The sequence below is a fragment of the Girardinichthys multiradiatus genome, chromosome 4 (assembly GCF_021462225.1).
Source record: "Girardinichthys multiradiatus isolate DD_20200921_A chromosome 4, DD_fGirMul_XY1, whole genome shotgun sequence".
Taxonomy (NCBI): domain Eukaryota; kingdom Metazoa; phylum Chordata; class Actinopteri; order Cyprinodontiformes; family Goodeidae; genus Girardinichthys; species Girardinichthys multiradiatus.
Genome location: NC_061797.1, coordinates 37,826,811 through 37,854,744, shown reverse-complemented (window position 1 = coordinate 37,854,744; position 27,934 = coordinate 37,826,811). Strand labels below are relative to the sequence as shown.

General features: G+C 39.2%; 1 protein-coding gene across 7 annotated transcripts; it reads left to right on the top strand.

The window, feature by feature from the left end:
• Positions 1–152: 152 nt before the first annotated feature.
• ulk3 (unc-51 like kinase 3) lies at positions 153–27,811 on the top strand. Of its 7 annotated transcripts, none has more exons than XM_047363624.1 (20): positions 168–254; positions 330–392; positions 584–687; positions 783–920; positions 1,061–1,201; positions 2,676–2,796; positions 3,013–3,108; positions 4,551–4,694; positions 8,705–8,787; positions 9,524–9,679; positions 9,806–9,911; positions 10,038–10,078; positions 13,886–13,988; positions 15,451–15,515; positions 16,981–17,059; positions 18,012–18,052; positions 20,133–20,234; positions 21,970–22,017; positions 22,135–22,198; positions 26,784–27,811. In XM_047363624.1, the coding sequence occupies exons 4-20, from the start codon at positions 816–818 to the stop codon at positions 26,798–26,800; spliced, it is 1,512 nt and encodes a 503-aa protein (XP_047219580.1). In that variant the 5' UTR covers positions 168–254; positions 330–392; positions 584–687; positions 783–815; the 3' UTR covers positions 26,801–27,811. The 7 variants fall into 7 exon arrangements, with proteins under 7 accessions (XP_047219582.1, XP_047219580.1, XP_047219581.1 ...); XM_047363625.1 differs by having other exon boundaries at positions 169–254; positions 341–392; XM_047363630.1 differs by lacking the exon at positions 20,133–20,234 and having other exon boundaries at positions 169–254.
• The last annotated feature ends 123 nt before the right edge of the window (positions 27,812–27,934 follow it).

Genomic DNA, 27,934 nt, shown 5'->3' with positions numbered 1-27,934 from the left:
AGCAAACATATTCAAATTATAATTAGATTTTTCAAAAGCACTAAATTAATAAATAGAATTTGATTGTTGTAATAGTAAATAAGATTTAAAACCATGAAGAACCACACTCCATACCAGTCGGTGGCGGTAATGCACATCATAACGTTATGTGCCAACTGCCAAAAAATAACACAGAAGAAGAAGAAGAGTTGTTCACCTCTGCCTGTCAGTAGCAATGTAAACAATTCACCCCTGTGCGGTGAATTAGCCTACAGGTTAGTGGAAACGGTTTGAATATATGTGTTTCTTCTTATTATTTTTTACTAACCACGTGATGACAACTTTTTAAGTTGTATTTCAGGGAAACAAGAGACTCAAAACACCGGTGCTGTATGTTTCCAGTGCAGTAAGTGGTATGTACTAGCTAGCTGTAGCTTGGGTAGACTAGCTGGAGCAAATTTAGTTTATTAGGTAACTCATCTGCTGTTTTTTCTTGTTTGACAAGACTTTACCACACTTGTTTTAGTCGAATTTTTGACATTTGTTCGAGCTGCATGAAGCAGTAGCTATTAGCAGCTAAAGTAACTCAGTATGTTTCCTGTAGACAGAAGAAACCGTTGGACTTATTGATAAACCTTCTCCGAAGAGCTCTGTAAATGATCTATAAACCCCGTGGTTATGACAAATTAACCGGTATAAAGCAGAGAGGTGAGGATAAACTGTTGATCCCACCCTCCAACTAAAGGTTGAAGATCGGTGTGTTTAGTAGTTAACAGCAACATGTTAATTTTACATCACAATAGATACTCTGGAACCTCTGATGTTGCTGTGTGATCATGGCCTCAACGTCCAGTTTTGCCCCTCCAAAGCTAGCAGACTTCATCTTGACAGAGCGGCTAGGCAGCGGCACCTATGCTACTGTCTACAAAGCCTACAGAAAGGTGAGCTTATGGAAGAGGAAAGGGAAAAGGTTGCTGTATTGTTTCACATTTACAGGTTTTTGGTTTTGATTCGACTTGGTAATCTTTTCACGTGGTAGTTTCAAAGAGTGATAGCTAAGCTCTTTACTGTGATGTTACAGGGGAACAGTCGAGAAGTGGTGGCAGTGAAAGTTGTCGGGAAGAAGACTCTCAACAAGGCCTCAACAGAAAACCTTCTCACAGAGATTGAAATTTTGAAGACCGTTCGTCATCCTCATATTGTCCAGCTGAAAGACTTTCAGGTATGCGCTTGTAAAACAATTGTTTTGTGATTACACATCCCGTTTTAGCATATGACACTCTGCTTATTATTTTTACACAATAGTGTTCACAAACTTCACTTACCAAGCAACGTTTGTTGCTGTGCTGCAAAATGGTGATACTTGAATGTTTCACAAATTCTTTTTAAATGTCATATATCATCAATTTACAACATTTTCTTTTCAGTTGTGGTCAGGTCTTTACCTCATGATGGTTATGTTTATTTCCATGTCTGAAAATGAGAAATATAAAAAAAAAAAGCATAAAAGAAAAGAGTACAGAACACTGCAGCTGAGAAAGGTCCCGAGCAGTGATGACGTTTAGTTTGGAACGCCATATTCGGTGATCAATGCATCACACAAGACAAAAGTAGTGACAGCAAAATCGCAGCTCAAATATGATTTCATAAAATAAAGCTTTATTTATCCAGCGAGCAGGACATTGCACAAAATTACTTCTGAGAGCACTTGCTTGGAGACCTAACAGTCAACGTATGAAAGGATTTTCATGCTCTCTGTGGCAACCCCTGTCTCCCTGTAATCCATACAGTGGTGAATGACAACTTGTGAGAAACATTGTTATTTAAACATTAAAGATTCTGCCACCATTCAAGTTCTACTCTGGTTCTGACCAGCATTTTTGCTCTGACGTTCACGAGAGGGAGAAAGTGTAACAAGATTAGCCTACTTTTTATTAGCAAACCATGCAGAGATTGTGCAAGTCTAACTTTTTTCCTCATAATCAGTCTGTGTTTTACTCATGAGGGACTTAATTACACTACAGGACTGTACCTGTCAAAACGTTACTTTGAGGACACCAGCTGTCACACCACTGTACCGTCTACAATTAGATTTTTGAAAACAAAATGTTTGCCCAGAAAAACTCACTTCAAGGTAATGCTACACCAGTGATGGATAACATCATTTTTGGAGATCAGATGATCTTTTGTACTGACAAAGAACACATAAAATCTAAAAACCTCTTTTAAAGAAAGCGCTTTATCACATAATAAACTTTTTTCAAATTATACCGTGTTGTCAAAGGGGTCTGGCTGTTTACTCTCTCCTTGAGCTACCTGTCTTGGCCATTGCATGAACTATGCTGTGTCCACTTCCCTCACCTTTGGGCTGTTGATTCTCTAACATCCAAGATTCCAATTCTTTCATTATCCTCAGGCAAATGGTGTTTCTAATGGGGGGCCATATTTTTGGTGGGTAAGCTCACCCACGTTACCAGTACGCAGGATTTTATTAGCAAAAGTGTTCACTCCATCCTTTTTTCCAACAAAAAATGTGGTTGTTGCATTTTATGGTGAAATGAATACAAAACTAACAGAATAAATATGTGTGTTACTGTCTGAATCGCCCAAAGTTGAAATCAAGACTTAAGACCTCAAAGCAAATTTGTATTAGCCTGATTGGAGCATCTCTACCAGTTCCCTCTCTCTCTTTTTAGTGGGATGCCGAGAACATTTATTTAATTCTAGAATGGTGTTCAGGTGGAGATCTCTCCCGCTTTATTCGCAGTCGCAGGATTTTACCTGAGAGCTTGGCTCGGCGCTTCCTGCAGCAGATGGGTAAGGTATTCTCAGTTTGAACAACTCCTATTTTTAAATGTTACACACATTAAACCCAGTCATGTGAAGTAATATGGTTTGAAACTTTCTTTTCTGACATAAATATTTTTAAATTATTTGAAATGATTTGTCTAATATTTTTTGTTTCGTGCCAGCACCATGTCTAATCATGTCTTTTTATATGACGTTCACATGCATATGCATATGGACAAACAGCTTGCGCTCTTCAGTTTCTTCATGAACGGAACATCTCACACTTGGATTTGAAGCCCCAAAATGTTCTGCTTAGCGGGTCTGTCCTCAAGCTGGCAGGTGATCCCATTCCCAAAAAAACTCAACACAAACACTTATGAATAAAATTGGTTAGCAGTGTGTCACACACCAGATTAATCGAGCTTTTCTAATGTGCTTTCTTAGTTTGTTTTTTATTACACAGACCATTAATAGAGGCCATCCTATCAAAGTGTTTACATGCAGTCTCTTGCAAAAGTATGTACACCCTTTCACATTTTGGTTCATTAAACCAACAAACTTCAATCTTTTTTAAAGGGATTTTAGTGAATAAATATGAAACTGGCAAGCTGTTTAATTCAATTCAATTCTGTTTTATTTTTATCGCGTGAATTCACAACACATGTCGTCTCAAGGCACTTCACAAAGTCAATTCAGTCGAATCATTCAGATTTTAAGTCTGGTACAACAGTGCAGTCAGATTCAGTTTATTATTCAAATTGGCTAAAAAGTTTTTCTGTCTAAGGAAACCCAGCAGATTGCATCCAGTCAGTGACTTGCAGCATTCCCTCCTCCCAGATGAGCATGTAGAGACAGTGGACAGTGACTGGCGTTGACTTTGTAGCAATCCCTCATACTGAGCATGCATGTAGCGACAGTGGAGAGGAAAAACTCCCTTTTAACAGGAAGAAACCTCCAGCAGAACCAGGCTCAGTGTGAGCGACCATCTGCCACAACCGACTGGGGGTTTGAGAGAACAGAGCAGAGACACAAAGAGAACAAAGAAGCACTGATCCAGGAGTACTTTCAATAGGAAAGAAAAGTGAAACATTAATTGTTATAGCTCCTTTAGTGGCCTCATCTAGGAGAGAAAGACAGCTAAGCAGATGAACTCTGAGCCAGTTTTCAAGTCTAGAGTGCACATACAGTTAGTCACAGTAGAAGAGACAGGGTTAAACACTGAAAGACAGGGCCAAGTGTATCATTTGTATAAGGTGAGCATTAAGTTGTTGGCAGCAGCAGCTTGGCCGATGTCCCCCTCCAGGAACGTGCCACAGCTAAACACAGAGCCAGGCCAGATGTAGCTTCTAGAAAGAGAAAAAACAGAGAGAGAACATAAAGTTAACATAAAGTTAAAAGCTGAAATAACAGCAAATAATGCGAATTTGGAGAGCATTATGAGAATATAGAAGAGAGTGAAAGTGGTCATTATGTCCTCCAGCAGCCTAAGCCTATAGCAGCATAACTACAGCAATAGCTAAAGATAACCTAAGCCATTAATGGTTTAAAGTTTTAAAATTTTTTTTCCTTTTTAAATTTTTTTAGCAGCTTAATATTTAATGTGAAAAAACATTAAAACATTAAAGGGGCAAGAATACTTTTGCACGGCGCTGTACTAACATGTCGCTTTATACAGCACAACTTTTAACAAAGCTAGCTAACATAACTAGCTGTAAAGAGTTGCTTACAGCAATAGTTGTTTACAGAGAGCATACTCCTTAAGATTTTGATTGGCTGTCCAGATTTTGGGTTTGCGCAGTACATGTCACCGTGGGATGAGAAGAGTGTCCTGAGAGGCTCTCCTCTCTACATGGCTCCTGAGATGGTGTGCCGACGCCAGTATGACTCCAGAGTGGATCTGTGGTCAGTAGGAGTCATTCTGTTTGGTGAGTGCTTTTTTAAAATTTCTTTTGAACATTGACTCTTCCGACATGAATGATGGATGTCTTTAGATTAGCCATTTACAGCATCTTCATAAACCTACATACATTTATATAAATATATTTCGCATAGGTCTTGAGCTATGTAGTATGGGCCCCCTTCAATGGGTATTAATAAAAACTTGACAGGGCTGTCTTTTTCATAATGAAAAGATTAATGACATCAGTGGACCTGCAGGCTTGAAGGAACGCGCTCAGTAGGGCAGAACAGAATTGTATCATTAATCATGTAATGGCAGGCTGGTGAACCGCCCTTTATGGTATTAATAATACAGTAATAAGGTCAGAATGTTCCTGTCACAAACTAGAATATTTCCGTTGATTGGAAATCTTGACACCATTTAAGAAGCTAAACAGAAGAGACTATAATTGACAATTTGCATTTTTACATTTGTATACTCTACTGGATTGTTTCATTCCTTTGCATTAGTACAGAAAATGATTTCCCAGTTGGGTAAACAAGGAGTTCAGGGAGCACCACAGGATGACTAACAATTGGCAGCCAGTCAGCGCTGCTTGGGACTAATCCTGATGCCAAATGTTAAATTCAATTCAATTGAAAAATACTTTATTAATCCCAAAGGAAAATTAAATGATGTTGTAGCTCATATTATGCAGTTTTCTTTAAAGAGCCATTGTAGATGCCGATGGCTGTGGGCAGGAAGGATCTCTATCTTTCTTACAGCAGATCTGAAAAACCTCTGACTGAAGAAGCTCTATTGTTGTACGACAGTCTCATGAAAAGCATGCTCAGGGTTCTCCATAGTGTTCTTCATTTTGTAAGGAATTCTTCTTTGCGTAATGATCTTGCTCTGGTGCTGCTAACAGTTGATGGCAGAAGAGATTGTACTCTCCACAACAGACTTAAAGAATAATGCAGCATCTTGCTGCAAACAGCAAAGGACCTAAACTTCCTCAAGACATACAGTCTGCTTTGTACCTTCTTGTAGACGGCTTCAAAGTTGCATCTCCACAAAGCAGACTACCAGCTCCCCATACTCAGCTTCTTGTCCATGTCTGATAAACCCCACAACTGCTAAATCATCTGAGTATTTCTACAGAGTCTGTGTGTTACTGGAAGTCCGAGGTGTATAGAGTGAAAAAGAAAGGTGAGAGTACAGTCCTCTGTGGTGCTCCTGTGCTGCTGACTACCTGGTTAGACACACAACCCTTCAGTCTCACAAACTGTGGTCTGTTTGTCAGGTAGTCTTTGATCCAGGAGATTGTTAAGGCCTCTTCTGGAGTTTCTGACAAAGCAAATCAGGTTGGATTGTGTTAAATGCACTGGAGAAATCAAAGAACATGACCCTCAGTGCCGCTGGCTTTGTCCAGATGACAGTGGGTTTGTTGAAGCAGGTGTATGATGGCATTTTCAACTCCAACTGCACAGCGATAAACAAACTGAAGTGGTCCTAATAGGTTGTTTGCTCACTCAGGTGGGCCAACAGGAGTCTCTCTAGGACCTTTATGATGCTGAATGCCAGGGCAACAGGTCTATAGTCATTGAGGACTGATGGGTGAGTTTTGTTTGGTACTGGCCAAGGCAGGAGGTCTTCCGCAACATTGGAACTTTCTCCTGGGACAGGCTATGGTTGAAGAGGTGTTGTAGAATCCCACAGAGCTGCTCTGCACAGGCTTTAAGGACTCGTGGGCTGACACCATCTGGACCTGCAGCCATATTCTGGTTCAGTCTCTCCAGTTGCCTCTTCACCTGACTTCTTGAGATACAGATGCCTCCCTTCCACACAGGTGAAAAGGGTAGGCAAAGCGAGCATCAGAATCTTCTGATTTGGTTGAAGACAAACATGTAGAAACAGAAGGGTCCATGGCTGAGATGTAGGATTAAACATTTGAGGTGTGACATGAAAGCTTTGGGTCAAAGGAGAGTGGGATGTATGTTAGACTATGGGCAGGAGAGAAGAATGCTGAGCTTGTTCTTGAACTGAACCTATCGAAGAATGTGTTTAGTTCATTGGCTCTGTCTAGACATCAGGCAGTCCAATCGTCCTGCTTGAAGCCTGTGATCTTCTTCATTCCTCACCACACATCTCTGATATTGTTTTGCTGGAGCTTGCTCTTTAACTTCTTCTTGTACAACTCCTTGCTGTCTTTTATCCTGACTTGAAGTTTTAATTCCATGTCTTCCTCTCTGAAGGCTCCTTTTTTGTCTTGTTAAGCAGGTCACTGGTGATCCAGGGTTTGTTATTGGGGAAGCATCTCACCGTTCTGGTGGGGATGGTGTAATCCACAGAGAAGTTTATATAATCGGTTACTTACTCAGTCATGGCATTGAGATCATCTCCGTGTGGCTGGCACAGTGCGTCCCAGTCTGTACCCTCAAAGCAACCTTGCAGGGCTTCTTTAGCTTACTGTGGCCATCTTCTCACAGTTATCTTTATGACAAGTTGCCTCTGAACAAGGGCCTTATATTTCAAGCAGAGAAAATCAAGATTGTGATCTGATGTGCCTAGTGGAGGTCTTGCTTTAGAGATGAATGAGTCCCTGACATTTGCATAAAACAAATCCAACGTTTTGCTTTCTCTGGTAGAGTAGCTGACAAACTGTTGAAATACTGGGAGTTTAGCAGAAAGTGAAGCATGGTTAAAATCACCAGATATTGCCACGAACGCATTGGGGTGTTGTGTCTGTAGCTTATCAACCAGTGAGCTGATGACATATGCAGTGTCAGCAGCAGCTGACAGTGAAACTTAGCCGTTGCCAAAATAACACTAGTGAACTCTCTGGGTAAATAAAATGGATGAAAACTTACTGCTAACAGTTTAATATCTGGGCTGCAGAGACGATACTTCACAGTAACAGGTCCTAAATTAAAATATCTGTTGTACACAAACACTGCTAATCCACCTCTTTTGCGTTTGCCACCCCTCTTTAAATCTCTATCTGTTTGCATGGTCAGAAAGCCTTGCAGACGCTGAAGTCAAGCATATGATCCTGCAGCCATGTCTCAGTGAAACACATAATAGTGCATTCTCGATACTCTGCCTGGGTCCTTTGTAGGGCTTGGAAACATATGCTAATCATACACTGCGCTCAAGTGATTGGCTCTGGGAAACCAAATTCACATAATATATGGAAATCAGTTGGAATGGCGGTAGTGTCAGATTAAAAAGGGAAATGAATAGTAACCGATTTACACTTTTAGGGCGGATATAAAGAGGTAATACCGCAGATGACCTTAAAGGGGTAATAGAAAGGATTTCCTTCGCAAAGTTTAGGATGAATTAAGGACAGCTGTTCATACAGTTTGCAGATATTTTCATCTTTTGTAAAACTGAATAAATCGAGACGCTGCACCTAACATTTCTCTCTCTGTGGGAGTTTTTTCTTTTAGATGACATCATGTAATACATTTTCTGGAGGAAGAGGGAGTACTTTGGTCAAACAAGTGCAAGAACATAATTGTGTATACAAACACCCACACTCAAATCAGCAGCATATCATGAGAAAAAAATCAGAGGCACACAGACTAAAGCTGGAAGCTGTATGATTATTTATTACACCACTTGTTCTTCACGCAGGCTCATACAGTAAGTATTGATTTGTACTGAGGTTTTTTTGCAAATAGTGCTCTGTAGCGCAGACCTGATGGTAAAAGTCCAAACAGTTTTTGTGCTGGATGTGTGGGGTCTACAGAGATGTTAGTTGCTCCTCTCCTGACCCTAAACCTGTACAAGTCATCCTGGATTGAGGAAAGGTCAGCCCTGATGATCCTCTCTGCAGACCTAATTGTTCGGTGCGGTTTGGGCCTGTCCTGTTTTGCGGATGAGCCACACCTCACAGTGATGGGTGTGCACAGGACAGACTGAATAATGGTGGTGTAGAACATGACCACTCAGGAAGGTTGTATTTCTTGGGTTGCCTCAGGAAATACAGTCTCTGCTGGGCCTTCTTCCAAACAGTCATTGTCAATACATTTCTCTGTATTATTTCTGTAGAGGCACTGTTTGGACGGGCACCATTTGCATCAAAGTCATATGCTGAATTGGAGGAGAAAATACGAAGCAATCAACCAGTCGAGGTAAGCAATTAAAATTAGTTTTAGTCAGTTATTACTCTTCCTCAAATGGCGTCAGATTTTAACACTCAGTCTGGAAAATGAATATCCTTCAGAAATAGATTTATTCCCCAGAGAGATATAAGATTTATTTCGAGCTTCTGAAGCCTCTTCTTTCTTGTCCTTCTGCTTTTATACCACTAGATGGCAAACGTTTTCTACTTGTAGAGGAAGGGTTCTTTCCCCCCTACATTAGGGAGACTATTTGGGATAAAATCTTCAAAAATATGTTAAACATTATAACTCCATGTGTAATTCCCTTCTTCAACTATTTATTTATGTTAGAACGCAGTGTCTATGAACGTTTATGAGGTAGTTTCTAGCGTTAGATATTTTTGGTGCAAAATGCTTGTATTTGTTTAAGAAAAGTTGTGGATGTGTTTCCATATTATTTCCATATTATTTCTGCTACATGCAAAAAACATATGAATTAGGACTTGGATAGTTCAGTCTGCGTTTACTTGATGAAGAAGTGCTTTCATACCAACTGAATTCCCAAGTCGAGCATTTGGCTTTGACTTATTGAATCACATTAGAGCATTGTGCATTATCCAGGGATCCACACTGACTCTAAAGGTCAGCTTTTGTCAGAACATGGAGATGTGGGACAGGAGGTTCTGTGCTAACAAAGCGCTGTCCTTTCTTTACTTGGATCGTGTGAATTGGGTGCAATCTAATAAGGTTGTGTTTTGTGCATTAGGTCCCTCCCGGCGCCCGGGTCTCCAAGGACTGCAGAGATCTTCTGTTGAGGCTGCTCGAGCGAAATCCAGATACCCGGATCACCTTTGAGGAGTTCTTCACTCACCCTTTTGTAGATATGGAGCACATGCCAAGTGCAGACAGCATAGTGAAAGCAGTAAGGCAATAAGAGGATAACAGATTGTGGACACCTTAGCATCACAAACACCACAGGCAGATTAATATTGTACATAGTTTTTGTAGTTTCCATTTACCGATGCTTCTTTCTTTTTGGTCTTTTAAGACAGAGCTGGTGCTGCAGGCCGTGCAGAAGGACCAGGAAGGGGAGCGGTCCACAGCGCTGTCTCTCTACTGCAATGCCCTGGAGCACTTTGTCCCTGCCATTCACTGTAATAGCAAGAACCACTTTCATTTCCTTTCTGTGGCTTAAGTCTCTTTACACAATGCTTTCTTTGCTCAAAAACAATAAACTGAGAAGGAATGTCCACTATAAAATATTTTCACTTCCTCCTCAGATGAGACAGACCGACAGCGTAAAGATGCTCTCAGGCAGAAGGTAGGCCTAAAAGGACTCCTCATATACTGTGTATATATACACGAATAACCTACATTAAACATTTTGTTTTCTGTCAGTCAAGTTCATTACCTCAAATTAATGCTGTGGAATTAATTCTTGCCTTTTACATTCAAATAAAAGAAGCAAGGAGATTTCAGTATGTTTCTCAGAATTAAGATTTATTGAGGAGCAGTCAAAGATAATTACACTTCAGCTAAGATTATGGGAATCACTCTGAGCTTGTAATCAAGGTAAACAAGATTTTACATTTAGTTGTCTTCAAGCTAAGATATACTTACTAATTATTTAATTAAGCTAAAGAAATACCCAACAGAAACGAATAAAAAAACCAATACTAATGCTAATTCTACTCTGAAAACTGGTACTAAAAGAAGACGGTTTTATAACTAGGGAATTGAAATTCCAAAATAACAGTTAAACTGATTAAAGTATTGACTTATCAAGAGTTTATTGATCTTTCACAGCCCAGAGAAAGGATTTCATGGACTAGTGTTGAGTTATTCATGGAGTAGTTCTAAATTTTCCCCCACATACACAAATGGTAATCTGGGAGAAAACAAAGATAGAGCTGGATGAATTCAGTGTTTTGGAACCACCTCAATTCCTCAGCAATTCAGCACCGAAACATGGCTAGAAATAGAATTGAGTCTTGGATATACCGAGGATTTTGTTTCCTAAGAGATAGTTCCTAAGAGATATGTAACAAACCTCCAATGCATGGATGTAAAACTAAAGAAATATTGCAGGAACAAATAGACTAATGTAACAAAGCAAATGTGGCAGACATAAATATTTTCTCTCAGCATTGCATACTACGAGGGGAGGAGTCGCCATCGTGGTCTGACTAACCAATCAGAGGCGGAATTGAGATAAAACGAAAGATTTATCATGTTAGACTGCCAATAATAAATTGGATTCTATTGCTGAGATAAAGCAAAAATTTCAGCAATCAATTACTCTGGACAAAATACAGGTACATCTAGTAAAATTGAATGCCATCTAAAAGTTCAATATTTTTTGTCTCTAATTTTAGAAAATGAAACTCAAATAGATTCATTACACATATGGTGGAAAATTTCAAGCCTTTATTTCTTGTAATTCTGATGATTATGGTTTACAGATAATGAAACCCAAAATTCGGTGTCCAAGAAAATTAGAATATTACAAAACACCAATTTCGAAAAAAGCGTTTTTATTGTATAAATGTTATGTAGTAACCATATTGTGGCCTACACAACCATGGGGAAGACTGCTGACTTGACAGATGTCCAGAAGACAGTCAATGACACCCTCCACAAGGATTGCAAGCAACAAAAGGTCATTGCTAAATAAGCTGGTTGTTCACAGAGTGGAGTATCCAAGTATGTTTATAAAACGTTGAGTAGAAGAAAAAAGGTGGTTGGAAAAGGTGCATTAGCAACAAGGATAACCACAGTTTTGACAAGATTGTCAAGCAAAATCAATTCAAGAACTTGGGGACGCTTTATAAGGAGTGGACTGAGGCTGGAGTCAATGCATCAAACTATGTACAGATGAATCCTACACATGAGCTACAAATGTCCCATTCCTCTTGTCAGAGACGGTATCAGAAACATCTTCCCTGGGCTAAGGAGAAAAAGAACTGGATTGTTGGTCGGTGGTCCAAAGTCCTCTTTTCAGACAAAAGTAAAGTTAGTTGTGCCCGACATGCTTTTTTCCAGTGCAAAATATTCTATAAAGTACATTACACAAACGCAAAATTGGCTAAAATCTACTCAACACTTAGTGATGCTTGTAATAGATGTGGACAGTCTCCAGCTAATCATGCTCACATGTTTTGGGCTTGCCTTAAGTTGAGTGGGTTTTTGGGTAATGTCTTCAAAACGCTCAGTCAAGCTTATGATCAGACAATTCTCCCCAATCAGCTATATTTGGCCTCCCTCCAGACCCGGGCCTTTCGTATTTTCTGTGACGAGCTCTAGCCTTCTCCACCCTGCTGGCTCGTAGACTTATTTTAGTTAAGAGGAAACTAAGCATCCCGCCCTCACCTGACCATTGGGTGAGAGATGTTCTTTACAAGCTGAAGCTGGAAAAACTCAGATTTTCACTTAAGGGCTTTCCCAGCAAATTCATGGAGACTTGGAGACCTTTCCTATCTCTTGCAGGCACTTTCACTTTGCTTCCTGACACTGAAGCAAATTAGGCTTCTTGTTGGCCTCCCCTTCTTTAATTACGTATTTATGTATTTATTTGTTAAAATAAATGTATTCCCTGCCTGTTTTGTTATGTGTATGGATGGGTGAATGTGTAAGTATATGTAGTGTTACAGTGTTTTGTTACAGGGACTGGATCTATGTTAAATGTTTGTCTTGGGTTCGGACCTTGACAGTGATGTGTTTGGGGAGTTAGGGTTGTGGGGGATAGGTTTAAAGTAGAACAGCCTCCAATTGTTTTTCTCCTTCCACTTTGAGGTTACTGCCTTTTACATTGTTGTAATGATCAATATTGTGTGTCAAACAGTTAAAAATTTAATAAAGAAGTTGAACTAGATGTAAAGTTAGCATTTAATTTGGAAATCAAGGTCTCAGAGCCAGAGGAAGAGTGGAGAGACACAGAACTCACGTTGCTTGAAGTCCAGTGTGACGTTTCCACAGCCAGTGATGATATGGTGGGGCCATGTCATCTGCTGGTGTTGATCCACTGGGTTTTCTGAAGTCCACAATCAACGCAGACATCTACCAGGAAATTTTAGAGCACTTCACGTTTCCTTCTGCTGACGAGCTTCATGGAAATACTGATTTCATTTTCCAGCAGGACTTGGTGCCTGCCCACACAAAGGTATCAAAAGCTGGTCCAAGCTGGCCTGACCTGAACCCCATAGAGAATCTAAGCGGCATTGTGAAGAGGGAGATGAAAGACACTAGAGAGAACAATTCAGATGAGCTGAAGGCTGCTATTAAAGCAACCTGGGCTTTAATTACACCTCGGCTGTACCAAAGCGTGATCGCCTCCATGCCACTCAGCATTGATGCAGTAATTCATGAAAAGCAGGCCCAACTTGGTATTGACTGCATAGAAATGAGCAGACCTTTCAGAAGCCTGACATTTCTGTAAAAAATATCCTTTTTTTTTATTGATCTCATGTAATAATCGAGTTTTCTGAGACCCTGAATTTTGGGTTTTCATTATCTGTAAGCCATAATCATTAACATTACAAGTAATAAAGGCTTGAAATATTTCGCTCAATGTGGAATGAATCTATATGATATGAATTTGACTTTTTCACAATATATTTCTTTGAGATGTTCCTGTAGTATGTGATGACAATACAGTACATGGTGACTACGGTTGTTTCCACTCTTTTTAAAGCATGTATTTATTCTGCAGGACAAAAGAATAAATACATGCTTGAAAAAGGTCTTAATGTGCAGAAAACCGAGGTGTTTACAAATTATTCAGCATTAAAAGTTACAACTAAGCAAGGATTACTTCAAAACTTTAATTTCTAAGTTAGCTATATAAGATCATTCATATCAGAAATGTTGGCAGACATTCAAACAAATTTCTTTTTTAAAGTATAGTAGCTGTTGAGATCATAAAAACATCTGTATTTCAGAGATTTGCCCACTGGTGTGGAATAAAACGATATGTCAATTCTAAAGTCAATTCTAATGTGTTTCTGAACACTACAACTGGCATAGATATACTTTCTCTTTCTGCTTCAGTCCCTCTTTGTTGGTGGTGTATAGAGTAAATGAATAAAGTTTTTGGTGATCAAAGAAGTCATTGTAAGGGTTCCACCCACAGGTCAGACAGTATGTGTCGAGAGCTGAGGAGCTGAAAGCCCTGCTCGCTTCGGACAACAGGCAGAGCTTCGAGGAGGCTCGGACATCCAGAGATGTTCTCCGAGGTAAAGAGCAGGGTTTAGAGTAGATGCTGTACATTAATCTAATCTGATCATTCTCTTAAATCTCTACCTAGGTCATTTGTGTTGTTACAAGTTTAACACCAGTTAGTCACAATATTAGAGGTTAGAGCTCTTGACAATATTTAATTAAATAAAGGATTATGTTTGACACAAACATAAACCACATGCATTTACTTTCACTTTCACTTCAACAGCAATGATCTTGTCTGTTCTTGAAGCCTTCTTTGCATTGCTAAAGCTTAATGTTGGCCTTGTTGGTCCATTCCAAAGCTAGTTTTGATGTGTGTCCATAGAAAGTTTCAACTATCTAGCTGTTGATTTGAGGTGAGAGTCAAGAATCTGGAGGTAGTCCTCCTTCCACATTATTCTGTCTGGTTAATACAATACATCAGGACTGATGGCAGACCCTCAGCATGATTCCACCATAAACACACTTGATAGTTAGTATAGTGTATAGTATAGTATGGTGACTCCTCCGCACATATTCCTCGTCTCTGTGGCAAAATAGCTTAGTCTTTGTGTTCTCAGACCATAAATCATTTCTCCAGAAGATATTGAACTTGTTCAAGTCGGCAGTTGCAAATTTTTGTGAAGTGAAACTTGGTGGACTCCTTCACAGACTATGTTGTTGTTAACTTGCTACATTGTGGATAGTGACAGTTGTTTCAGTATTTTCTATGATAGCCTTGAGCCTTGGTGGTTCAAAAGTTGTTTTTCAACATCCTAACTAATTCCCTTTCATTGGAGTTGATAGTTTGGGTCAGATGGTTAAATTTAGGCACAGGTTAGTGTTCCAACAAATCAGTAATGCCAATCACTCAACAAATCTGGTCTTGCAAAGGAAAAAAAGCAGACTGAAGTTGAGCTTCTAGAATGGTCCTGACCTCAATGCCATTGCCCTTTGCTCTAAAATTCATGGAAAGACGACTTGTCAACTATCTAGCTAGAATTATAGTGGGATCTTATTGATGGCTACAAAGACTTTGTGTGGTTAACTCAGCAACTTGCTGAACGGAGGTTTATCCAATTATTAGAGGGTGGCAGGTGTGTGTGGGGGGAAGGGGGGAGTATTTTGAACCAACTCCAATGTGGCAAAAATCTGCACTAAATTCAAAGTAAATTCAAACAGTTTTTGATTTTCAAAATCACTGAATTTGTGTCTTTTATAATTATTCCACCCTGAAAAGAGAACAGTTCAAGTAAATAACTAAAAGCACCAAATTAATAGGACATTGATGCCAGTATGTAAACTATTGACTGGAACTGTATACACCATTTGGCTGCTGCTTTTAAAGTCTTTGCTAATCATGAATCTCTGATGTTTTCATGAGTTAAAGGACTGTGAACCATAAAAGGCTTCATTTTTAACGAGTATGCATTATTACTGAATTTAGTACACCAAACTGAGAATTGATTGAAATAAATGTATTTTTTTTTCTGACAGAAATGTCTAAAGACCGTCCACGTCTCCTGGCTGCCTTGGAGATGGCCTCTACAGCCATTGCTAAGGTTAGATACTGAGATGTACACAGATGAAGGCTAAAGCAGAAATTAACTGACACATAAGACCAACCATAAGTTAAGCAAAAAATACCATGCCTTGCAAACCCATTAGTATCCCTTGAACCCTTTCACATTTTGTTACGTTTTTACCAAAAGCAATTTATAAATTTTTATTTGATTGGCCAAGTATTGCGTAAGCATGAAGTGGAAGGAAAATGATGAATGGTTTTCAGATTTCTTTGCAAACCTAACACAACCTAACTTTGCTTTAAACTTCTGCCCAACATTATCATTGCTCTGTCTGCTGTGTTCCTCGGTTTACATGAGGCTGTTTATCCACTTATGTTCTCTAACAAGCCTTTTGATGCTGAGGTGTTCAAAGTGCAGCGCGGGGGCCATTTGCGGCCCTTGGAATAATTATTTTGTGGCCCCTGACTGCAATTCAAGAATGATACAAATTTAACCCTCCAGCACATGGCTGATGGTTATGGACACTTTCTATAATATTTTAGCATGAGATTTTCAATGCAAAATGAATATCTTTTTGAATGGTAAATGTTAGGTAAAACACAAAGTATTTACTTTTATTAGTATTTTTGATTTTTTTTATTTCATTTTAATATAGTAAGTATACCCACAATCCAGCAACTTTTTATTTAAAAACAGACTTGAGTCAGTCATTAAACTTGGCTAAATACTGCAAGTATTTCCAAGGAAAGTTTTCGCTGTTGTTGCTGGAAATAGACAAAAAAAAAATTTCTAGAGCAACAAAAAAAAAAAAAACACCCAGAAAGTTAAGAAGCAGTACACCATTCTTTTATTACGGCAAATGTCTGAAACCCTTTTTCAGACAACACCTACAATAATTTGTTCACTTTTACTTTGTTTTATTAAAATAGTGCATGGTTTATTTAATTGCTGAGTAGGTAAAATAAAAAGAATTTACATTAAAATGATTTAACATTTTATTGACAACAAAATGGCCCCATAGTACTCACCAAGTTTGACTTGTGGTGCAAAACGTTTGGACACCACTGCTTTTAGATGTTCTTAGAGCAGCTGTATTTATAGTTTACGCCGGGGCGTTCAATTTATTTATTTATTAGCTGACTTATGAAGGCAGTTGGTTGATTTTTATTTGTAAATATGTTCGAAAACGTGCATCATTTTTATTCCACTTCACAGTTTCGCACCTCTTTGTGTTGGTCTGTTGTGTAAATTCCCAATGAAATACGCTGAGGTCTGTATGTCAGTGTGACAAAATGTAAAAAAGTTCTACAGGGTGTGAATACTTTTCCAACAGTTTCATAATATCTCTTGTGTTTTTATGTATTTTCAAGCTGAATCAACAAGAATAATTAGATGAACAATGTGTTTTTCGTGTTTTTTATTTTATTTTATTGTAATAGTTGAGTTGGGATAGTCGAGCTGTATCAAATCATGGTCTGATCATCTAAATCTTCTTTCATAGGAGGAGAATGAATCAGATGATCATGAAGCTTTGGACATGTACCAGCAATGCTTAGGAGAGCTACTGTTGGCATTAGCAGGTAATCAAATGCATTTATTCCACACCGTCCTTAATTTATTGCAAAAATCCATCATAACCATATTTTTATTACTGAGATACTGCAATGATGTTGAAGGTAAGTGTGGGAACATACTAGCAAGAAAATGAAAGAAGGTAGGACTAGAAGACTTTGAGTCTTTTTAGGGACAGAAGGTGGAGTAACTGAAGAGACTCCAGCAACTCACTCTGTGGCCAGGCATCCATTAGGCCTGGTTCATGAGCTCATCTGGAAGATCAGCCTAATGGAAGAGGTGGAACAGAGTGATCCAGATGTGTCTTTGAGCTGGGATGAGACCCGCTGCCAGTGCCCTGTGTGTGGTATGAAATCCCTGCCATCTGCTTCCCATTCAGACACCATATTTCAACCGTGTGTTTTACTGAAACTTGGAGACAAACAAAAACTATTATCCCAGTTGCCACAACTTGATTACTTAAAGGTGTTATGGAGTAAAACTGAAAAAAAGCTCTTTATGTAAGCACAAGTATAACAAATTAGATTTTTCATATTGTCAGTCATTTCTGATGGCTAAAGCTGTTTTCAGCCAGCCTCTTTCTCCACTATCAGGGTGCCTTATTGTGCAGCAGATTCCTCCACAGTGATTGTTGGGAGAAAACATTGGTTCTTTGTTCACCCAAAAGCTCTTTGCTGTTCAGCTCCCTAGTGCACCTCCCTGCCACAGAACCCTCCTCCTCTTTCTCCTCTTTCTCAGTTTTCTGCCACTCTGCCCTCCAGCACAACCGTCTGTGAAAACAATGGCCTAGATTAGAACAATTTCCACTTCCTGAGCCTCCAGTCAACACGCTAGAATAATCCAGTCTAGTAGTTCGCCTCTTCTTGAACAAAGTTATTAGGTGCTAGATTCCTCTCCTCCTTTGGTTTCATTATTTCTCTACTGTTTCTTTTTTTTTATTCCCCTCTCTTGTCAATCCAGCCGAGCCCCAGGGTCGCAGGAAAGAGCTGCTCCACAGTGAGGTGAGTTGGTGAGGAAATGGTTCTGCTTTGACCACCAGTAAGCTCGTAGGTAATAATCACATGACCCATTTCTTTTCTCTGATACAAGGAGGGCAAAAATAACATAATTATCGTTGCACATTGGGATCCATCTCTTCTCTATGATTTTAAATATTTATGTTCATAGTGTGTGAAAAAAATCAGTCGGTTGCCTAAACTGAAATGCCCAGTTATGGACTATATTTGACATCTGTGAAGTTTTTATGGCAGGTAATTATTTGACTCGGGAACTTTATTGTTATTCCTAACTCTAATTGCTCTAATCAGGCTGTACTTTGTCCCAGCAAAGCAAACAAAACAGCCTTGTAACGGCAACCGTAAAACAGGAAAGCATTTACATATAAGAATAGATAGAATATCAGAAAAAATAAGTTGTTGTTAAGGCCATTGATCATTGGGCCAGAAAAAAAAAATCTGTTCAATTCTAATTTTAAACTGTTAATCAGATTCTGCTTCATAGCACCAGATTACAACAAATGTACTTTACAAGACCATTGGGTTAAATTAATATCCAGTCATATACAAATGCAAACAAATTAGCTGGTAAAAATGTGCTAAAATCTTGCGACCAAGGAACATTGTTAACCTCCCTGAAGTTTAAGTGACTCATAGAGGCCCATTCTTTATCCATTGGGCATTAGGCTGGATGAGGATTCATACTTATCTTGCCACCATGCACAATAAGCAGCACGGTAAGGGGGATAAAAATATCTCCAAAGCTCACTGTTGGAAAACTGCAGCAAAGAACGCCATATAAGGGTCAACAAGTCTTCATAGCAACCATTAGTAGCTATCTACATGCCCATACATATAGGCAGTGATGCCAGAAAAAAAGCCTTGTCTTTCTTACCATCACAACACCAAACATGGATTTTGCAAAACAGATTTTAACTGGACTTTTTCCTTTGGTCAGATGAGGTTAAGATTTCCAAGAAACATTCAAGGTGGGTCTGGTTTGGTGGGGGATCTGTGATGCTGTGGGACTGTTTTTCTTCCAAGGACCCTGAGAACCTTGTTAGCAAACAAAGACTCATGAATTTTCAGAAATACCACAAGATTTTAAAAAAAAATCTGGTAGTCTCTGTCAGGAAACTGAAAATTGGATTGTCGGTGGGTCTTATCAACAAGATAATGATCAAAATCATTAAATCACTAACATTAAAGCCGATTTTTTTTTTCCAACACATATTCCTCATCTGTAAACTCAAATAAAATTCAAATCAATCCCATTCATTCCAAACTAATCCAATCATTTAATCAGACTTAAATTCAAGAGCATTTGGATAAATACAATTGTAATTAGAGTGAATGTTATATTATCTGCTAGATGCAGATAATGCAAAATGATTTACTGTCAGGTTTTCCACATTTGCTTTTAGCTTTTCTTTTGGTGGAAAAAAAAGCTGATGCAACTTTAAACTCTGTCAGATAACTTAAAACTCATCAGCTGGCATTAACATATGCTTTATGGGTTACAGCTGGTTGTGCCTTCTAAAGGTGCAGATGCTGAAAACAAGGGTAGCTTTCAGTAGTTTTACAGATTTCATGTTACAGAGACAAACCAAGCTATGAAAATAATGGCAGAACTCTATGATATTTCTGCAGCAGTCATAGTCGCCAACACCACAGCCCCATCTATAATTCTCAGACGGTTGAGGGAACCTCCAGCTGCCATCCTCGATTTGACTGCCCAGCCAAAATTAGTAATTAGGCATGAATGACCTTTATCAGACATGTAATCAGCAAGCCCAATTTTACTCTGAAGTCTGACTTTTCAGGCTTTTATAGTAGATGCAGAGTTTGAGTTTCCAGAAACATGTTTTGTTTGTGACATTGTGCGGTTCTTTTTAGATTAACAATAAAATTAACATTCTTGCATTGATTTAAATTTGTATAATCTAGGAAGAACACAGATTGGGACAGAAAGTAATCTGAAACCGTGACATCAGTCTTTTCATTATGTTGCGAACCATAAAAAGACCTGTACAGGTTTGCTGTTGATGTTCTGTAAATGTGTTCTTTTTGTTCATCGTTTATCCAGCAACTGAACCAACAAAACACAACATATTTCACCAACAAACCCCAAGAGGGCGTGCAGGGCACTGAGTGGGCCTCATGGACCTCCATGTTTGAAGTTTTATGGGTGCGTGCCTTAAGTAAATTCAGATGCGGTGGTAATAATCTAATGCAGCATCGGGAGGCAGTGTTCGGGGAGGAGGGGTTAAATTGAAAGCATGTGTGTTTGTTAGAACCCAAAACAGCCGACACACTCTGCCATGGCCTCAGTTTGTGTTCATAACTATTTAAGAAGATACCTTTTTAGAGCTGTTTCTTATTCTAGCTTCTCATAGCTATTATTGTCGTGGTGTCTTGCAGTATCATGTTTAGCTCTCACATGCATGCTTGCTTTCCACATTTGTTGTCATTGTTGATTAGAGGGAACCTGATTAAAGAAGCCCTGTGGTGATATAAGACCAGGATAGGAGCCGGATCAAGAACCAGCAGGCAGAAGGATTATGACTTTTAAAGAAACATTACAGGCCTCTTAGGTGTTTGCAGTTTGTTGAATCTTCAAATGTTGCTGCAGTTATACCTAAGAAAGCCTGATGACCCAGGCAGGTGTTATGTAAAGTCAATAACCTTCTGGATCACCAGAGGACCAATAGTACTCTTGTACTCTGTTTTTTATTGAAAATTGTTTTGGAAGTGAAAAGAAAACAAATAATCTTAAAAGTGTGGTGAACATATAAATTCACCCCATTTAGTCTGACAGCCCTAAATAGAGCGCATTACAACCAATCCCCTTCAGAAATCAACTGATTAGTAAAGATAGTCCATCTATGTGTAATTTAACCTCTTTCTAAATCCAGCTGGTGTGTGAAGGGCTCAGAGGCTTTTTTTTGGAGAACATCAGTGAACAAACATGAAGACCAAGGAATACAGCAGGAATAGTGTTGCGAAGGGTTTAGTTATAAGACAATATTCTAAGCTTTGGGCACCATGAAAAGTCCTATTGGCAGTTTGGCACGAGCCATGGAGGGGACCCAGCTTACAAGAAGGTACTCTGGTTAAATTGGATCAAACCTAAACATGTAGTGGCAGCATTATGCTGTGGGGAAGTGTTTCTTCAACAGGGACGGGAAGCCGGCCAGAGTTTATGGGGCTATAGATGAAGACTTGACTTCAAGGTTCACCTTCCAGCTGGTTTCATCAACACATATTAGTTGATTAAAATGGCCCAGTTTATTTCCACACCTAAATCTAATTGAGAATTTGTGGCAAGACTTGAAACTTGCTGTTCACAGCTGCCCTACATTCAACCTGACTAAGGTCAAGCTATTTTGAAAAGAAGAATGAGTAAACATGTCCCTCTCTAGGTAGCTTTGTAAAGCTGCTGGAGACATACCCCAAATTACCTGCAGCTGTAATTGCAGCAAACGTTAGGTCCACAAACTTTTAATAATGGGGACTGAATACAAACACAAGCTACAATTGCTCACCTCAGATTTGTGTTTAGAAAGATCTGGAAAACCATGTGTCATTTTCCTCCCACTTCCCAAATATGCTCTACTTTGTGTTGCTTTGTGTGATTGGAAGGTAACAAATGTACAAAAATTGAAAGGATATCCATAGTTTTACAAAGCATTGCATATTAAAGTCGTCAGGTTTTGTGCTGAGAATGTATGCGTTTGTTTTTAAATACTTAGATGTTTAGATATTTTAGTCTGTGAGATAATTTCCCCACATCTTCCTCTGGAGCCACCACTAAAATTACATCAGCAAAGTTTTTGCTCCCTGTGAAAGCTAGAAACAGTAGTGAACACACCCTTGTTTTTAAATTGTTAAATATTTATGGGCATTTTTATGTTCCTTGTCAGATAAAAAGCCTCATGACCAGAGCTGAATACCTCAAGAAGCATGTCAAGGTAAAATATTCTGGTTTTGGTATCAAGCAATTATCTAATCTATCTAATTACTCACAACAATAAACTGGTACATAAAATGAACATATTTTCTGTAACTTGCATGCTTTCATTTTTCAGATGCAAGAGACCGAGAGAGATGTGTCCCTGGATCGAGAATCTCTCGCAGAATCCGTCAGAAGCTGTGAGTTCCCCCCCTGCGCTGAGTAAACCATTTTACTAAATCATCCGTGTTGTACTTGAATGTTTGCAGCTATACTGATAAGTATTAGAGGAATGTGGCCGGTGGATGAGGGAGCCTTAGATGCCGCAAACTGAAATAAAATGTCCTTTCATTAAAGGTTTTTCCACTAGTTAAATATGAGCAGTCGTCTTGCTGTGCTGTTTGCGACCCTGCAGGTCTTTCAGGCTTTTTTGATTTTGTTTTTGGGCAGCTCCGTGCTTTTCTCTGTGCCTGTCTTTTGAAAGTGAAACATGATGCAAAGAAAGACCCTTTAAGACACCACCTCAAGCAGAAAAAAACTGTTTGCAAATGCTTCTTATTTCTATTCAATACTCAGTGACTTTATGTCAGTTACATATATTCATATCCAGCTGGACCACAGCATACCATTACTTAGGTTTTAATATACCTGAATCTCCCCAGTGTTTACATATATAGACTAAGTCCTGATTCAGTGTTTTTTGTGGGCCAACTCCAAGATTGGTAGTGGATACCTAAAGCCCAGACAATATCCTGTTCTCGTGAATAAATTCCAGAGGAATTATAAATTTTAAAAAAATAAGGGAAGGGGGACTAAGAACTCAGCAGGCTCCTTGAGCTTTATGAAGAATGTGAGTTCTTACCTTGCCTTTGTTGTTTTAATGAAACCACACAACAGTCAGGCCTACCAGCTGGCATAGATCCAACAGCAGCTGCTTTAAAATGAGCTGCAGTAATGCCCATGCCAGTCTGGTGATCTGAGACTACACCAGAATTCACAGTAAAAGGCTGAGAATCATCAAACCGTAAACCTGAGACAGTTAACCTTTTAGATGGAGCTGCAGGCTGTGTTTTTGTATCCCATATACAGCCTCCCCTACAGCACAAAACACCCTCACAGACCTTTCAACTGAAGTCGCATGAGAAGTAAGGAAAAGAAGGGGAAAAGCATTCATATGGATGTTTTTAAAAATACAAAAAATGGTGAATGAACCTCCTCTGAACAGTCAAAAGTTGGAACATCTACACTTTGACATGCATTAATTCAAATTAGTTTTTGTAATTCAGTTCAAAAACTGAAACTCATAGATTCATTACACTCGGAGTGACACAATCACATTCAAGTCAAGACATTCAATCAATTTCAAAAAAACATTTTTAATACAGAAATCTTATGGCGTTATGGTGTGGAGGGTGTCAGTGACTAAAGGTAGGTGAGCTACAGGTTCTCCAGGGTGCTGTATAAAAGCATATTAATGGAAAGTTCAGTGGAAGGAAAATATTTTGCCAAAAAAGGTGCACAAGCAACAGGGATAACAGCCTTGAGAGGATTGTGAAGCAAAGCCTATTTAAAAGTAAGAGGAATGGCTGGAATCAGTGCTTCAAGATTAACCAAACAAGAGCCACCACCCACAGACATACAGTGCCTTGTGAAAGTACTCGGCCCCCTTGAACTGGTCAACCTCTTGCCACATGTCAGGCTTCAAACATAAAGATATAAAATTCAAATTTTTTGTGAAGAATCAACAACTAGTGGGACACAATCGTGAAGTGGAATGACATTTATTGGATGTGTCAAACTTTTGTAACAAATAAAAAACTGAAACGTAGGGCATGCAATATTATTCAGCCCCTTTACTTTCAGTGCAGCAAACTCACTCCAGAAGTTCAGTGAGGATCTCTGAATGATCCAATGTTGTCCCAAATGACTGATGATGATAAATAGAATCCACCTGTGTGTAATCAAGTCTCCGTATAAATGCACCTGCTCTGTGATAGTCTCAGGGTTCTGTTCAAAGCGCACAGAGCATCATGAAGACCAAGGAACACACCAGGCAGGTCCGAGATACTGTTGTGGAAAAGTTTAAAGCCGGATTTGGATACAAAAAGATTTCCCAAACGTTAAACATTCCAAGGAGCACTGTGCAAACAATCATATTGAAATGGAAGGAGTATCAGACCACTGCAAATCTACCAAGACCCGGCCGTCCCTCTAAACTTTCATCTCAAACAAGGAGAAGACTGATCAGAGATGCAGCCAAGAGGCCCATGATCACTGTGGATGAACTGCAGAGATCTACAGCTGAGGTGGGAGAGTCTATCCATAGGACAACAATCAGTCGTACACTGCACAAATCTGGCCTTTATGGAAGAGTGGCAAGAAGAAAACCATTTCTCAAAGATATCCATAAAATGTCTCGTTTAAAGTTTGCCACAAGCCACCTGGGAGACACACCAAACATGTGGAAGAAGGTGCTCTGGTCAGATGAAACCAAAATCGAACTGTTTGGCCACACAGCAAAACGATATGTTTGGCGTAAAAGCAACACAGCTCATCACCCTGAACACACCATCCCCACTGTCAAACATGGTGGTGGCAGCATCATGGTTTGGGCCTGCTTTTCGTCAGCAGGGACAGGGAAGATGGTCCAAATTGATGTGAAGATGGATGGGGCCAAATACAGGACCATTCTGGAAGAAAACCTGTTGGAGTCTGCAAGAGACCTGAGACCGGGATGGAGATTTATCTTCCAACAAGACAATGATCCAAAACATAAAGCCAAATCTACAATGGAATGGTTCACAAATAACGTATCCAGATGTTGGAATGGCTAAGTCAAAGTCCAGACCTGAATCCAATCGAGAATCTGTGGAAAGAGCTGAAGACTGCTGTTCACGAACGCTCTCCATTCAACCTCAGTGAGCCCGAGCTGTTTTGCAAGGAAGAATGGGCAAGAATGTCAGTCTCTCGATGTGCAAAACTGATAGACATACTCCAAGCGACTTGCAGCTGTAATTGGAGCAAAGGGTGGCGCTACAAAGTATTAACGCAAGGGGGCCAAATAATATTGCACGCCCTACTTTTCAGTTTTTTATTTGTTAAAAACGTTTGACACATCCAATAAATTTCTTTCCACTTCACGATTGTGTCCCACTTGTTGTTGATTCTTCACAAAAAATTCGAATTTTATATCTTTATGTTTGAAGCCTGAAATGTGGCAAGAGGTTGAAAAGTTCAAGGGGGCCGAGTACTTTCGCAAGGCCCTGTATCATGGACTAAAACTCTCATTACTTGTGTTAAGTCATGAACCTGAACCAGGGACTTCTTATCTGGAGTTAGGTGAAAAAGGGCTGGACAATGGTCCAAAGTTGTCTTTTCAGATGAAAGTAAACTTTAAATTCATTTGAAAACCAAGGTCTGGAGGAAGAGTGGAGATGCACAAAATCCACGTTGCTTGAAGTCCAGTGTGAAGTTTCCACAGTCTGTGATGATTTGGGAAGCCATGCTATCTGCTGGTGTTGGTCCACTAGGTTTCATCCAGTCCAAAGTCAGGGCCACTGCCTACCAAGAAATGTTAGAACACATCCTGTTTCCTTCTGTGGACAAGATTCAAGATCCTGTGCTGCTCCCCCAAGAATTTATTGATAGTTTCATCATTTTTGTAGTTATTTTGTATGAGGTCATTTTTTCACTTCCTGTGTGAGGGAGGCTATTTAGTCAGATGGCAGGAAGTCCATTGCTTTGTTCTTGTATCCTGCTAGTGGTGGTAGCTTCTGATTGAATGCTGTCAGTCATTCTAATCCTGACTAAATCATTGCCTGTGAGTATTATTCTTACAAAGAAGGTTGCAGACTTTTTCTTAAAATGACAATTGCACAAGCTAAATGTTATAAGTTAGTTTTTGTCAAGATCACTATATGAATGTTAGCATGGTTGTGCTAAGCTAGATAGCGATGTGTTTGACCAACGCCAGGTTTCAGGCCTAGATGTTAGTGTGCTTAGCTTTAAATGTAGTGGCATGTCCAAAATTTATGTTATGCTTTATCTACTATTTGAACTAATTGAAGTTGCCATATAAACAAAAATGTAATTTATTGTATCATTTCAGTTTTACAGATTTCTGAAGTAAATGAAATGAATATGATTCCCATGTTTTGGAGTTTTCTTTGAGACTGTTTAAATTGTTGATAGCTGGCAGCTCATGCTAGTGAAGCAACACAATTGTCATTATGTCACCATAATCAAATTTAGCTGAGACCTGGCTCAAAAGATAAACATGTAGGTTATAACAAGAGAACATATGTCCTCCATGCATCTTCATCGAGATGCTTATTTCATTTTCCAGCAGGACCTGGCACCTGCCCACACTGCCAAATGTACCAACACCTGGTTTGTTGGTTATGATATCACTGTGCTTGATTGACCAGTATAAAAAATTAAATCCTTTTTTTATTGATCTTATGTCCTATCCCAATGGTCTAAGTAACTGAATTAAGGGTTTTCATCAGTTGTAAACCATAATCATCAAAATCAAACGAAATAAATGCTGAAAAGACATCACTATGCATAATCAATCTATAAAACAGATTGTGTTGGACTTTTTGTGTTGAATTACTAAAATCAATTCACTTTTAAATGGTTATATAGTTATATGTTATTATAATGTATAATGACAGGTGTGGTTACTTACCCTGTATGGCTGAATTACCTTAAATATGGTGGGAAACCATTTTATTTGAAGCGTTTGGCTTTGATAAATAACATAAGTCCTCTGTTCCTTTTTAGCATGCAGCTTGCAGTGAGCAGGGCAGCAGCTGTAAAACCCAGGAATGCCCTGTGGACTGTACGTCACTGTGCAGGTTGGACACTGAGCCCTCACCACACCAGGCTTCTGTGGGGGCCAAAGCACACCACATCCTAACCAACTGAGTACACTATCTGGGTGGGATGTGACAGTTTCCAGCCAAAGGTGGACCATGTTTTGGCTTCTTTTTCAAAGTTCCTCTACCAAATGAATTGGCAGGTAAATGACTAGGTTTAAATTGTTTTGTTTTTTTTCATATATAAGGAAAAAGGAAGGCTGCTAAATTCCTGAAAGTAGCTCTTGAATTTTGGATTTGCACACTGGTGAATGTGAAAATTGATGTCCTTTACTGTGTATTGTGAGAGAGCTGAGTCTCAATCCCCTCCTCCAGACACACTATTGATATGCAAATGCTGGACAGCTTGTATGACAATACCAACCTGTCATGCTAAATGAGTTAAACTGAGGCTGCTGCATTAGTTTAGCAGACAACATCTACGAGTCCTTTCAGCATGCTTGGAAGCTGCAGGAAACGCAAACACAATCAAATATAAACTGCAATGTTAAGATGAGTCACTGGTGTTTAGAAATGTACTGTTAAATCTACTAGATGGAGTTGTGCAAACCCTTCTTTGTTGCCTTTACCCTGGGTCAACCAACCACAGACTCACCATACTCTCATCACTGACAGTCCTCATCAGAGGTGTGGCTTCTGCCTTATTTGCACTGGTCTTGCATGTAGGTTTGGATGTAGACAAACTCCTCACAAGAAACCCTCAAGGCTTCAGTAAAAGTCTAGCAAGTTAAAGAGATATACTTATGTATGTCTGGGCTTACTGTAAAAATGTTTCCAAACGGGTTGCTTTTATTGGCAGCTGCAATGTCAACACTGCTGTATTGGTTCTTTTTTTATATACAAAACCTGTTGTTTTATTGTGTATTTATTGAGGGACAAGGTGGAAATAAAAATACCTATTATAAATAAAACCTAATCTTTGAAAAAATAAAAGCCAAGTCTGTACTTTTTTCAGCACTATTATCAACACCAAATAGTAAACCGTTTTCAAAAAGTCCGGGTACACTTGTTTGCTTTCTGAGAGCAACACTGCTAGGATCCTTTACTGGAAGAAGT

Excerpts from the sequence above, each read along its gene's own strand:
- ulk3 (XM_047363626.1), top strand. The coding sequence starts at position 816 with ATGGCCTCAACGTCCAGTTTTGCCCCTCCAAAGCTAGCAGACTTCATC. Across the intron at positions 10,079-13,885 it reads AAGATGCTCTCAGGCAGAAG|GTCAGACAGTATGTGTCGAG; the intron begins GTAGGCCTAAAA and ends TTCCACCCACAG. Across the intron at positions 17,060-18,011 it reads GCTACTGTTGGCATTAGCAG|CCGAGCCCCAGGGTCGCAGG; the intron begins GTAATCAAATGC and ends TTGTCAATCCAG.